The following is a 14,711-nucleotide window of genomic DNA, read 5'->3' on the forward strand; positions in this document are numbered from 1 at the left end:
TCATAGGACTTGCTCGCTCCCACCGATGCCATCCTATTACCACTTGACTTCGACCATACATGGTCATTCGTGAATTTTTTAATTATTTATATAGCACTCGAGGCTCATGATGGGCTGGTAGGATGGCGCGCCGCTTAAGCTAACCACATTGGGTCCACACATGCTCCTCTACGCCTGGGTTTCTCAACCGGGGTCCGGGGACCCCTAGGGGGCTGCGGAGTGCCGCTAGGGGTCCGCGAGATGGCAGGGGAAAATGATTGACTCAGTTGAGTGTTTACCATGTAATGCTTCCGTTGGTTCATTTTTAGCACGAGTACATCCGCTCACTATGGGAGTGGCAGGGGCAGTGATGTCAAGGAGGGGGCAATATCGCACGTCACAAAAAACCTTGGGGCGGGGGGGGATATTGTTTTGTAATAACATTAATATTATGGCATTATCATTACCTCCGCCAACGAAGGTGGGTGGAGGTTGTGTTTTCACCCCTGCCTGACTGTCCATTTGTCTGATTGTTTGTCCGTTTGTGAACTATATATTTCAAAAAGTTGTGGACCGATTCCGAAGAAATTTGGCATATACAGTGCATTCAGAAAGTATTCAGACCCCTTCACTTTTTTCACATTTTGTTATGTTGCAGCCTTATGCTGAAATCGCTTAAATTCATTTTTCCCCTCATCAATCTCCACTCAATACCCCATAATGACAAAGAGAAAACAGGATGTTGGAAAGTTTTACAAATTTATTAAAAAGAAAAAACTGAAATATCATATTGACATAAGTATTCAGACCCTTTGCTATGACACTTGAAATTTAGCTCAGGTGCCTCCCATTTCTCTTGATCATCTTTGAGATGTTTCTACACCTTGATTGGAGTCCACCTGTGGTAAATTCAATTGATTGGACATGATTTGGAAAGGCACACACCTGTCTATGTAAGGTCTCACAGCTGACAATGCATATCAGAGCCAAAACCAAGCCATGAGGACGAAGGAACTGCCTGCAGAGCTCAGAGACAGGATTGTGTCGAGGCACAGATCTGGGGAAGCCTACAAAAACATTCTGTGTGGAGACAGAGATCCTGTGTGGAGATGGGAGAAACTTCCAGAAGAACAACCATCACTGCAACACTCCACCGATCTCGGCTTTATGGCAGAGTGACCAGATGGAAGCCTCTCCTCAATGAAAGACACATGAAAGCCGCTTGGAGTTTGCAAAAAAGAACCTGAAGGACTCTCAGACTGAGAAACAACATTCTGTGGTCTGATGAAACCAAGATTGAACTGTTTGGCTTCCGTCTGGCCACTCTGCCATAAAGCCCAGATCGGTGGAGTGTTGCAGTGATGGTTGTTCTTCTGGAAGTTTCTCCCATCTCCACACAGGATCTCTGGAGCTCAGCCAAAGTGACCATCGGGTTCTTGGTCCCCTCTCTTACCAAGGCCCTTCTCCCCCGATTGCTCAGTTTGGGCGGGCGGTCAGCTCGAGGAAGAATCCTCGTTGTTCCAAACTTCTTCCATTTAAGAATTATGGAGGCCACTGTGCTCTTGAGAACCTTCAATGTCGCAGAAATGTTTTTGTAGGCTTCCCCAGATCTGTGCCTCGACACAATCCTGTCTCTGAGCTCTGCAGGCAGTTCCTTCGACCTCATGGCTTGGTTTTTGCTCTGATATGCATTGTCAGCTGTGAGACCTGAAATAGACAGGTGTGTGCCTTTCCAAATCATGTCCAATCAATTGAATTTACCACAGGTGGTCTCCAATCAAGGTGTAGAAACATCTCAAAGATACAACATGCATTTTAAAAGCCCATTTTCCCTGCTAGAGCGGGGGTTAGCCTTGCGGTCCCCATGACAATCTTCTCCATTTTGCCCTATTTTCTGCATCTCTCCTTGTTAACCCCCTTGCCCGCATTTCTTCTTCCACCATCTTTAGCCAAGTCTTTCTCGGTCTTCCCCGTCTTCTACTTCCTTCTACATTCATTTCCATCACTCTTCTCAACCAGTCACTTTCATCCTTCCTCAACACATGACCAAACCATCTCAACCTGTTCCTCTTCACAGCATCAATCACAGGCTCTATTCCCATCATCTTTCGCAATTCATCATTTGTCTTCCTCTCTCTCAACGATACTCCGCACATCCGTCGAACCATTCGCATTTCCACCCTTTCCAACCTTTGTTGCTGCTCTACGTTCATTACCCATGTCTCGCTCCCATAAATCATAACACTTCTCACACATGCAGCATACACCTTTCCCTTCAGCTTCAACGACACCCCTCATCATCAGCACGCCACTCAATTCCCGAAACTTCTTCCATGCACATCTCACTCGAGCAACCGTTGCCGAGTCTGATCCACCTTCTCCATTCAGCATGTCTCCGAGGTAGCAAAATGTTTTCACACCTTCCAGCTTCACACCGTCTCCAAGATCCAACTCAACATTTCCTCCATCTGCAGCTCCCTCAGTGCACACCTTACATTTGAATGTAGCTGCCACACTGGTTAATGACCCTCTCAGACCACTACATTTTTGATGAACCCACTCAGCGCACATTGTACACTGAATGGAGTTCACTCCGACACCCTTCCTACACACAGCACAGGGCCACTTCCCAGTTCTTTCCACCTCACCACATGCTTTACCACTTGCCATCACCTTCGTCTTTCCGATATTCACCTTCAGACCTTTTGTCTCCATACATTCCTTCCACGTGTTCATCTTTTCCTTCAGTCCATCCATACTTTCCGCAATCAACACCAGATCATCTGCATACAACAACTCCCACGGTAAACCCTCCTTTACGTTCTGAGCCAGCACCTCCATCACAGCTACAAATAGTAGTGGACTTAGTACCGACCCCTGATGCACTCCCACCTTCACCTCAAACTCACCACTGTTCCCGTCCTTCGTCCTTACAGCTGTGCGCGCTCTTTTGTACATTGCCATCACTACTCTGATCAACCATTCCTCCACTCCTAACTTCCTCAATGCCCATGTCAATACTTTGCGTGGAACCCGATCGAATGCTTTCTCCAGATCAACAAACCCAAGAAACAACTTCTTCCTCTTCTCCATGTACTTCTCCTGCAACTGCCTCACAATGAAAAGCGCGTCTGTCGTTCCTCTTCCTGGCATAAATCCAAACTGCATTTCGTCGATCTTCACTTTCTTCCTTATCCTCCTCTCCAACACCCTTTCCAATACCTTCATTCCATGCTCCAATAACTTTATCGCTCGGTACGAGCCACACTCCAGAGGGTCACCTTTCCCCTTGTATAGAGGGACGAGGGTACTCAGTTCCCAATCCACTGGAATGCGGCCTTCTTTCACCACCAGATTACAGATCTCTGTCATTCTCTTCACACCCCAACTTCCTGCTGCCTTCAACATATCTCCCACAACTCCCGTCGGCCCTCCCGCTTTTCTACCCTTCATTGCTTTTATCGCTTCCTCAACTTCCTTCTCAGTTATCTTCTCTGCCGGTCCTAAAACTGGGTTACTCTCTATGTTGCCATCCCATTCATTCTCTGTATTCAACAGCATTTCCATATATCTTTTCCATCTTCCTTTAATTCCATCTGGGTCGACAACGATTTGTCCCACTTCATCCTTCAAGCAGCTCACCCCCATCACATCACACCTCTCTTTCGCTATCTGCTTTGCAATCCTGAATACCGCTCTCTGACCCTCTTCCGAATCCAAGTGTTCTCCGAACATTTTCCTACATGCCTCCTGCGCCTTTGCTACCTCTTTCTTTGCAGCCTTCCTGGCTGCCTTATAACTTTCATGCTCTGCTGTTTCTGCTCCCGTACCCTTCGCCTTCTGCCACTCCTTGAACTTCTTCCTCTTCTCATCAATCCTCTTTCCAACTTCATCATCCCACCACCATGTTTCCGAGTGCCTCGGTGGTCCTTTTGTCCATCCACATACCTCACCAACGGCTCCCAACAGACTAGCTTTCATTGACATCCAACCACTTTCAAGCTCAACCACATCATCCTCGACCCTACTCAGCCTCTCTTTTAATGCCTCCCTTACTGTCACCTCTTTCAACCTCCACACCTTCATTCTCTGTTGGTACTTCACCCGCCGAGCTCTCCTCGCACCTTTCACCCTTACGTCGCAGACAATCAAGTGGTGCTGTGAAACAGCCTCCTCCCCCGGGATCACCTTTGTGTCTCGGAGGTGCCCCCTATCTCGCCTACGCACCATCAGGTAGTCAATGGTTGTCGTCGACCCACCTGACGTGTATGTAACAAGCTTATTATCCTCTTTCTGGAACTGAGTATTACAAATCAACAAATCAGCTCCATCAGCAAACTCCAAAATCCTTTCACCTTCTCCATTTCTCACACCATATCCGTAACCCCCATGAACTCCGTCAAAACCATCCATACTCCTTCCCACATGTCCATTTAGGTCTCCTCCTACCACAACAACTTCCTCATCTTTCACGTTTTCCATCAGCTTCTCTATCGCACACCAGAACTTGTCCTTCTCTTCATCGCTCCGACCAACCTGCGGAGCATATCCCGAGATGACGTTCACCAAGAGCTTTCCAATCATCATTTTCACCATCATCAACCTATCACTCACTCTAGTCACACTCACCACACTGCCTACAAACTCCTCAGAAAACAGGACACCAACACCATTCACGCCCTCCAGGCACCCTTGCCACACAAACTTGTATTTCTGTCCCTGCCTACCCTTCACCATTCTCACACCACTCTCATCTCAACATCTCATCTCAACTCATCTCATCTCAACATCTCAACAAACATCTCAAAGATGATCAAGAGAAATGTGAGGCACCTGAGCTAAATTTCAAGTGTCATAGCAAAGGCTATGAATACTTATGTAAATGTGATATTTCAGTTTTTTATTTTTAATAAATTTGCAAAACTTTCTAAAATCCTGTTTTCTCTTTGTCATTGTGGGGTATTGAGTGTAGATTGATGAGGGAAAAATGAATTTAAACGATTTCAGCATAAGGCTGCAACATAACAAAATGTGGTCAGAATACTTTCTGAATGCACTGTACATTGGGTATGCACACGCGCCTCTAAGCTATTTAGACTGGGTTGGGTATGCACATGCGCCTCTAAGCTATTTAGACTGGGTATGCACATGCGCCTCTAAGCTATTTAGACTGGGTTGGGTATGCACATGCGCCTCTAAGCTATTTAGACTGGGTTGGGTATGCACATGCGCCTCTAAGCTATTTAGACTGGGTATGCACATGCGCCTCTAAGCTATTTAGACTGGGTTGGGTATGCACATGCGCCTCTAAGCTATTTAGACTGGGTATGCACATGCGCCTCTAAGCTATTTAGATTGGGTATGCACATGCGCCTCTAAGCTATTTAGACTGGGTTGGGTATGCACATGCGCCTCTAAGCTATTTAGACTGGGTTGGGTATGCACATGCGCCTCTAAGCTATTTAGACTGGGTTGGGTATGCACATGCGCCTCTAAGCTATTTAGACTGGGTTGGGTATGCACATGCGCCTCTAAGCTATTTAGACTGGGTTGGGTATGCACATGTGCCTCTAAGCTATTTTGACTGGGTATGCACATGCGCCTCTAAGCTATTTAGACTGGGTATGCACATGCGCCTCTAAGCTATTTAGACTGGGTATGCACATGCGCCTCTAAGCTATTTAGATTGGGTATGCACATGCGCCTCTAAGCTATTTTGAGTTTAGACTCTCAATAAATTTCAAACTGATCAGACTAAGCGTTGTCCCTGTCGAATTATGACGTCATAATTGTCACCAATGACGTCATTATTAACAGCAACTATTCCCCATGCGGAGTTCTTTACAAGGAGCCATGCTTTTCACTTCACGTGCGTGGGGTAATAACCAAGTCAAAAACAGCATTTTGCGGTAAAGGTGTATATTGATTAATATTAGCTAGGATGGCTCTTTGTTACCCTATCTGTTTTTTTTTTACACCTCTCATGTCGTCAGACTTTTCAGTGGGTCTTTATATCTGAAAGCGTTTTGTACTGGGCGTAGTGTTAATAATATTATAATGAAAGCGAGATCGCACAATCAAATGAAGACAAGTGGCGAACCAAACCTTGTGTCCAATGAGCGACGCACAACGTGGCGTATTGACGGGCAAGACGACACCACGAAATGAGGGGGTAAGTAATAATAATACTGTCCCATAGCAATGAAAACCCAAGAGGAATATACATATAAATATACACTAAGTATTATAATAATGATATTATAAGAATTTTATTTGAGATTAGCTGTATTTGCTTAATTTATAGCGCCGTGATACTCGAATGTACCATTTTATATTGTATCCCCCCTCCCATCAACCATAGATGGTCCCGCCCATCCCGGCGGCCGCCTCCACGCTGCATCTTCTCACTTCTCAGCGCGCTTCTTTGTTTTTTTACCAAGCGTTCCACCATCTGACGGCTTCCTCAGACTTGCAGATTTTATACAATGCGGACTTTCGACGCCTTTGCGTTCTTGCTTCTCGCCACGGTTTCCTGGGGGGCGGATGCGCCGAAAAAGGGACCAAAAGTGACCGTAAAGGTTGGAGAAACGCACCTCCCGCCTCTCATTCCTGGATGGAGAATGGGGATTACATTGTACATTTGTGGAGGAACAGGGGGAGGGGGGGGGGGGGGGAGTGATTTGTCCTGTATCGTGTATTTTCGTGATCCATCCGAAGCGCGATCATCACAAATGTATTGACATTGTATAGTTTACTGTACAACCGTTGCTAATGGCCGTTTCATGTACGACGTGCATACCTTTAATCACGTGACCCTTACCCATGCTGTTTTGCAGGTTTTCTTCGACATTCGTATTGGAGAAGTAGAAGCGGGGCGAATCGTAATCGGTCTGTTCGGGAAGACTGTGCCCAAAACGGTGGCAAACTTCGTCGCCCTGTCGACCCATGAGGTACGGATAAGGTGCATGGAGGGAGCGGTGTGTACAAGTGATGAACCCAGGTGTCGTTGTGACTTGTCTGAAACTCTGAAACGGACATTTTGTTGCGCAGAAAGGGTACGGATACAAGGGCAGCAAATTCCATCGCATCATCAAGGACTTCATGATCCAAGGAGGAGATTTTACACGTGGAGATGGGACTGGAGGTACGGGCGCTCGTACAAGATTGGCAAGGAGGGCATGAACAGGTTTAAAATGATGGAGCTGTCCAGACGAGAAGCAGCTGATGGCTCACGTGGAGGTTTTGATTGGATTTGGAAAAGGGCAGCCCATTGTGTGCTGGTGAAAACCTCTGGGGACATGGTCATTTTGCCATAGATTTTTAAACCAAAGTTGGTGCAAATTAATGCAGCAAACATATTTTACCATGTATATGATGGGAGCGTGGCCTGCAGGTACGCACACTCACCTCATATGACCCTACTGCAAAGCCGCAATGAGCCGGCGGAGCCAAAGCCTCAAAGTATTTTAATTACAAATTAGAGGTGCATAAGATTGTGAATCAAAAAAAAACGGGTGAAACAAACTCCTATTGATGAACTTTTTCGCAATTGTTTATGCATACTTCCGCATCCGCAAGATGGCGGCCTCCATGGAGCGATTTGGTGCGTCAAAGCTTCAAAATTCTCAAAGGATCCAGCAAAATCTGGCTTTTCAACATAATACGTACGCGTTCATTCACAACACCGGCTTCGCCGGCTAATATGACCCGACTGCAAAGCCGCAATGAGCCGGCGAAGCCAAAGCCTCTTGCCACTATTTCCGTCTCAACTTCGGATATTTCTGGCCGTGAAAAACTATCCCCTACGGCCGCAAGATTTCTAAAAAAAAAAATTCTTCGTCGATTTTTGAATATTTGATGCCGTTTTCAGCCTCCGAAATGTGGGAAAAAGCTTTTTTGAAATAGTTTTTCAAATGCTCGAATCTCATTGGTTCCGGTGTTTGGTGAAGATTTTCATTGAAGATAACCGGGCCCGGGGAACGAGGTTGGTCTTAAAGTATTTTAATTACCAATTAGAGGTGCATTAGATTGTGACTCAAACAAAGACGGGTGAAACAAACTCCTATTGAACTTTTTCTCAATTTGTCATGCATACTTCCGCATCCGCAAGATGGCGGCCTCCATGGAGCGATTTGGTGCGTCAAAGCTTCTAAATTCTCAAAGGATTCAGCAAAATCTCTCTTTTCAACATAATACGTACGCGTTTATTCACAACACAGGCATCGCCGGCTATAAGCCGCTTAGCCTGGGTTTGAATCCCGACCTGGCTATAAACCGGCCGTCCCATCTGCCGGTATTATTCCGAGGATGTTAAAGATCCCCTGGTATTCTTAAGATCTTTTCTACCCCCGCTAATTTCACCCCAATTCCACTTTTTTGAAATACCAACTTCTGTCCAGGAAGTCCTTGGTGTCCTTGTGTTTTATACTTCTCCCTCCCCCCCCCCCCCCCCTTCCCATGCCTCCTCCCCCCGGGCCCTCTCCCTTCCACACATCTCCCTGCTCTCGGATGTTGTGTTTGTGTGCTTCCCCTTCTCTCCCCTTCTTGTCTTCCGCTCTCTCTTTTTGGGTATTTTGTTTGTCTGGTTGATTTGTTTGTGAAGTAAATGTTAGCTCTTTCACGAGCCTCGATTCAGTATACAAAAAAAAAAAAAAAGAAAAAAAAAAAGAAAAGGTGAGTTATCACCGGCACCCTGAAACAATTCCTGCCCTAACCTGCAGAGGGCGTTGCATCAGCGGCACAGCCGTGCCCTCAGCCAATGATGCTACCCCGCATTTCTTTTGAAGAGAATATATTTGGACTAATAACTTCCCGGAAGGTTACTCCAAAAACAATTTTATGCCTCCGCCGACAGTCGCCGGAGGTATTGTTTTCGGGTTGTCCGTCCCTTCCGTCCGTCCGAAACCTCGTTTTTCTCAGCAACCACATGTCCGATTGAGACGAAACTTTCATGGTAGGAGAGACACCCATGCAGAATGTTTTCATGATAATTGTGACGTCATAGGTCATGTGGTATGGCAGCCATCTTGGATTAAAAGCTAATAAATAAAAAAATTTCTCAGAAACCGCTGAATGGAAAAAATTGAAACTGGGCACATTGTCAAGTACTCCCAATGGGGAACAAAAGCATGATAATGATATCGGTGAAGTGGTATACCAGCCAAAAATGTTTTAATCGAATTCGTTATCCTAAAAATCTGAAATTGTATGCACCTGATATATGACACATTTGTATTGAAATATTCAATTTTTGACATCATAGGTCACATGGTTTGGCAGCTATATTGGATTGAACGAAAATATTAAATCATTATATCTCTGAAACCACTCACCCTATCGATGTGAAATTTTACAAATATCTAACAGCATTGTTGCATATGGGTGTTGGTGTTGGGCTAGCGGCTAGGGTGCCGACTTAGGATCCTAGGATCCTGGGTTCAAATCCCGGTCGATCGCTGAATTAACGCCAGGGGGGTTGACTCAGCCTGTCATCCGTCCGAGGTCGGCTATTTGAGTACCAGTTCACTGGTAATTCCCTGTTTGTCGTAAAAGGCGACAAAAAGGGTTGGCGGCAGGAAGGGCATCCGGCCGTAAAACATTGCTTCAAAAAGGGGACCAAAAACAACAACCACGGTCCCCGAAAAAGGCCAACCCCCGCTTTGCGGGGGGAAACGGCCTCTAAAGGTGTTTTTTTTTTGTTTTTTTTGTTGCATATAGTTTGAAAATGATGTCATAGATCACGTGGTTTGGCAGCCATCTTGGATAGAAAAATGAACCTTATCCGATCAACACGAAACTTTACAAACGTGATCCCTTACCCATATCCTTCCTTCTCCCAATTATCAGCAAAGTCATGGAATCCATCATTGCTTCTGATATGAAATCTTTCCTCTTCTCCAATGGCTTGATCTCTGATCATCAATTTGGTTTCAGACCAGGTCACTCTACTCTGGACATGCTGCTTCTGCTGTCTCAACAATGGATGGAGGTCCTCAATGCCAAACAGGAAATTAGAGCTGTCTCCCTCGACATATCACGTGCCTTCGACACGGTCTGGCACCCCGCTCTGCTCACCAAACTCTCCTCCTTTGGTATCCATGGAAATCTCCACGCATGGCTGGCGGACTTCCTCTCTAGTCGTCGTCAACGTGTGGCCCTGAATGGGTTTCTCTCATCTCCTCTTCCTGTTCAGGCTGGAGTTCCCCAAGGCAGTGTTCTGGGCCCCGTGCTTTTTCTGGTCTTCATCAATGATCTCTCTGACTCTCTCGAAAATCCTCTCTATCTCTTTGCTGATGACTCCACTCTCTGCCGCTCCATTCCTCTTCCCTCAGATCGGCAGTCTGCTGCCTCCTCACTCTCTGAAGACCTGGACAAAATCACAGACTGGTCAAACAAGTGGAACATGTCTTTCAATCCTGACAAATCTCACACTCTTACTATGTCTCTCCGAAAAGATCGACTGGACAACCCTCCCATCTACTTTCTCAACAATCCTCTCCAAGAAGTTCTGTCGCTCAAGATTTTGGGTCTCACTATCTGCCATGATCTTTCTTGGGAAAACCACATTTCAAAGCTGGCCTCCAAAGCCAGTCGCCGACTGGGCATCCTCCGTCGTGCGAAGTCCTTCCTCGGCACACCTGAGCTCCTCACCACATACAAGGCTTTCATCCGCAGCTCAATGGAATACTGTTCTCCCCTATGGGCCGGTGCTCCTGCCTCACACCTAGCTCGGCTTCACGCTGTTGAAACCAAAGCTTTCAGAATTATTGGAATCTCCCGCGATGAAGCTATCTCTGAGGGCCTTTCACTCACTCACCGCAGGCAGGTAGGTGGTCTTTCTGTCTTCTACCGACTCCTCTCCGGCCTTGCACCCCCAGCTCTCTCTGTGCTCTGTCCCCCAAATATTCCTACAGGTCGCACAAGATCTGCCAGCAACCCTCTGATGGTTAAACTGCCGAAATCTCGGCTCTCCGCTCACCTTCACTCTTTCATTCCTCTTTTCTCCCGCCTCTGGAACAAACTCCCTCACTCCCTTCAATCCCACTCCTCCCTCCAGGTCTTTAAAACAGCTGTTCACCACCATCTCTTATCTTCCCCCATCCAAAACCTTGATCTTTTCTACCCCCGCTAATTCACCCCAGATCCACCTTGTTTGAAATTCCAACTTCTTTCCTGGAAGTCCTGGCAGTGTCCATATGTTTTATACCTCTCCCACTGCCCCCTTCCCACGCCCCCCCCAAAGCCCTCGCCCTCTCTCAGATCTCTCGATGTCTCCATGTCTCTCGGTCCCTGCTCTCAAATGTTGTGTTTGTGTCCTTCCCCCTCTCTCCCCATCTTGTCTACCGCTCCCTATGTTATATGTTTTATGTGTCGGTTTGTCTTTCTGTGTGATTAATGTTCGCTCTTTCACGAGCCTCGATATTGTATACAAAAAAAAAAAAAAAAAAAAAAAAATAAAAAAAAATACATATGCAGAGTGATGGCATCTACCCGTTGTGGGACTATGCGGAGGCAGATTGGCGACAGTCGCATTGTTCTAGTTTTTTAAAAACTTTGCTTCATTGAGGAGAATTATAGAAAAGGTATTAATTGTTGAAAAATTGACTTGCCCATAGTTTAGGGTGGAGGGGGTGAGTGAAGGGATATATCAGTGTAAATACAAGAATGATACTCCTTTCTTATTAGGGTATGCTTCGATGACGTAGAGCTGGAATATATTGAACGGACTCGTACCCCAAGGAAAACGAATGCAGCATCCGAAAATGAACACTGGACAAACGTTCTCCAAATTACGTCTCACCCGTCCCGCTTCATCCTCCTCCCTCCCTTCCTTCCAATCCACAGGCAAAAGCATATACGGCGACCGTTTCGTTGATGAAAACTTCAAGCTGAAGCACCTTGGGCCTGGATGGCTGAGTATGGCCAACGCCGGTAAAGATACCAATGGCTCACAGTTCTTCCTCACAACCATAAAAACGAGCTGGCTAGATGGAAAGCACGTGGTCTTCGGCTTGGTCCTCGAAGGAATGGTGAGATTCCGGGATGGCGTCTCGTGCATTAAATAATTAAAATGGACCTCGTAACGAATGGTAATTTGTGTCGGTGGTTTGGGTGGGACACCTCCCAAAACAGGTATCACAAAAATGTTTCTTTGTTTATTGCAGGACGTCGTGAGGGCCATCGAAAGTTCCGAAACCGATAACAAAGACGCACCTCTCAAAGACGTCGTGATCATGGACTGTGGAAAGATAGATGTTGATGAACCCTTTGCTGTCGCTAAGGAATAATGGAATCGTCACAATTTAACCAAAGCCAATGGCACTGGAGGTGTTGCTTTTGCTGTTAACGTTAAATATCGACATTGTGTTGTACAGGGTACAATGGCGGGAGTGTGACAAAACTTTTGTAAAATCGTAATAAAGAAGTCAAAGACCACCTTTACTTGCTCATTTTATTACCCATAATTCAGTGTGCTGCACAATCATTCCAGGTCCGTAAACCCGATTCGCCGTCGAGTTAGAAACCCGAGTCGGTGTTTCCGGATCCATAACAATGCCGGACATCCAAAGAGGGGGTCGAAACAGGGTACCGCCAATTGTCTCCGTATAGCCCCCGCAAAACACCTTCCACGACAATGTTTGGCAGACCGTCTGGGGGAGAAAACAAAATTACGACTCGTTCCTCTTTACACCTCGATATCCATTTACCCACCATCGTAAACGTAACAGGCTCGCTTTGAGAAAGGCCAAGATGGTGTGTGAGTAAATGCGAAAATGTGTAAAGCTGTGAATTTTCAATGCAAAACGGGGGGGGGGGGCAGGGAAGAGGGGAGGGGCACAAGGCCCCAATTACCTGTGACAGTGCCAAAGACGTATGGGTCCCGTGAGAAGCCGAGGATAGGCTGGTGTGACAACCTGCTGCAAAGGTCACCATTACCATGTGTGCGTCGCCCTGTTGTAGAGACTAATGACCGCACGTTTCCGCACACTCGCCGGGGTGGCATTTTGAGCGGGGCCATGTTCCCTCATTTAAAAACATCATTGCTTGCTGTTTACATCAACGTCAAACCGATACAGCTGTGAGGCCGCGGCTTACCTGTTTACATTCAAAATGCATCATGGGATAAATGAGGGCCGTTCAAGGTTGACATGGACTTTTTGTTTTTGTGGAATCGAGAAGTACAGGAATCGTAATTGAATTTCAATTCATCTAGGTGTTCCCTACATATGGACTTACCTGGGCCATAGGTAGTAATAATTTCTTAACTTTGGTGTAGGTACTATTGGATGGGTACCCAGCCATTTGTGAATGAACTTGACATCCTCACTTTTCATAAACAAATGTCGCTCGTGTGCTTTAAGTATAAAATGAATTAAAATGAAAAGTATTGCGAGGTGACAAGTTTTAACTGTTTGCTGGGGAATTATGGGTGATTCCTAACCCATACTCGCTCTCGTACACAGGGCCTTTGAGGTTTTGATGAATAGTGATATCATTTGATACTGATCTTTAAATTGAATAAGAGAATGAAAATGTACCTGATGGTAATCTGGTGATCCTCCAAAATGAGCTCTTCAACACCAAGTCTGCGTAAGTGACGGTAGTTGGTTTATGTGAGAACGATCACAATTTACCACCAATTCATAGGCATTCACGAACTTGCTGCACTAAATATTATTAAAATGACTGGTGGGATTAATTATATATTCATCAGTTATCTGTTAATGAAAGCTAACGCAAGTGTTTGTAAACCCCAATTGGTAATGACCAGGATTGGATGTCTTGTCACACAAGACCCTCATGTGTCTCTTCTCCCTCTGGTCCACTCTCAAATCATCTCCCGTTGTCCTTTCACCGTAACACTACACGTTTAATTTAACGTGACAGGTCCACGTGTGCCACTTTAGCACCACGGGAGCTCGTATGGGACACACGGGGTGTGAGGGGGTGGCCGAGGATAAGGGACTCCTGCAGTTAAAGCCTGTAGGGGGGTTGGTGGGTTTGACTATAAAAGTCAGTGGCGCTCACACACCCAGGGATAGATGGCAGGCACGTCGGAGGGAAGGCTCCAAGCATGTGGAGAAGGTTCTGAAGGGAGAAAGGGTCTGATTGGAGAAAAGGGTCTGAAGGACCAGCATGCTGCGGAACGTTATTGCTGCCAACCTGCTTGGCGAGCCTGTGTCATGCCTCCCAGGGCTTCATAACATGAAAGCCTAAACACGCACACACACACACACACACACACACACACACACACACACACACACACACACACACACACACACACAAGAGTGCTGTCTACACTCCTGTTGTTCGTCCTGCCCACCTAAGAGTAGTCAAAAGGATAGTCGCCGGTCGTTAGGTTAAGTATGCCATCAGGTTGTTGCACGATTTATATTTTAGCTGCTTTCTTGTTCTCCTTGCTGTGCCCCATCGCCATCATTTATTAAACCCGTTGCTTTCAAAACAAGTCACTGTGAATTTTGAGCCGTGGAATAGTCCTCCAGCATAATCAAAATCCCCCATGAAACCATACGCGTGCACGTCGCTGGGTTCATTAAACATAGCCACACTGCACCGCGAACCAGTTGTGTGTGCGGGATGTCTTGGTAGTTCATCTCCGCTGGTCTTGTGTCGCCCGTTACAAATAACGCATATGCTCACAATATGCAGCGCACTGCCAAAATAAAATGTTGATCCCTGATCGTAAAGAAACGTAAATTATTTCAACA

At 46.1% G+C, this 14,711-nt stretch overlaps 2 protein-coding genes across 3 annotated transcripts in view; one reads left to right on the forward strand and one right to left on the reverse strand.

The window, feature by feature from the left end:
* The first annotated feature begins 6,335 nt into the window (after positions 1-6,335).
* PPIB (peptidylprolyl isomerase B) lies at positions 6,336-12,414 on the forward strand. Its single transcript, XM_068108639.2, has 5 exons — positions 6,336-6,557; positions 6,816-6,929; positions 7,030-7,123; positions 11,824-12,008; positions 12,144-12,414. Exons 1-5 carry the CDS (start codon positions 6,465-6,467, stop codon positions 12,264-12,266), a joined length of 609 nt encoding a protein of 202 aa, XP_067964740.1. The 5' UTR covers positions 6,336-6,464; the 3' UTR covers positions 12,267-12,414.
* Positions 12,415-12,416: 2 nt separating this feature from the next.
* The window catches only part of SNX24 (sorting nexin 24), a 71,297-nt gene continuing 69,002 nt past the window's right edge, over positions 12,417-14,711 (reverse strand). The window contains exons 6-7 of one of the 2 annotated variants that reach the window (XM_068108641.2): positions 12,832-12,893; positions 12,417-12,629 (exon numbers count right to left, since the gene is read on the reverse strand). In XM_068108641.2, coding sequence (XP_067964742.1) covers positions 12,496-12,629; positions 12,832-12,893 — 196 coding nt within the window. In that variant the 3' untranslated portion in view covers positions 12,417-12,495. Of the gene's footprint in view, positions 12,630-12,831; positions 12,897-14,711 lie in introns of both variants that reach the window. The other variant, XM_068108640.2, reaches the window with a different exon arrangement.

The sequence above is a fragment of the Myxine glutinosa genome, chromosome 2 (genome assembly GCF_964187855.1).
Source record: "Myxine glutinosa chromosome 2, kmMyxGlut1.1, whole genome shotgun sequence".
Lineage (NCBI taxonomy): Eukaryota > Metazoa > Chordata > Myxini > Myxiniformes > Myxinidae > Myxine > Myxine glutinosa.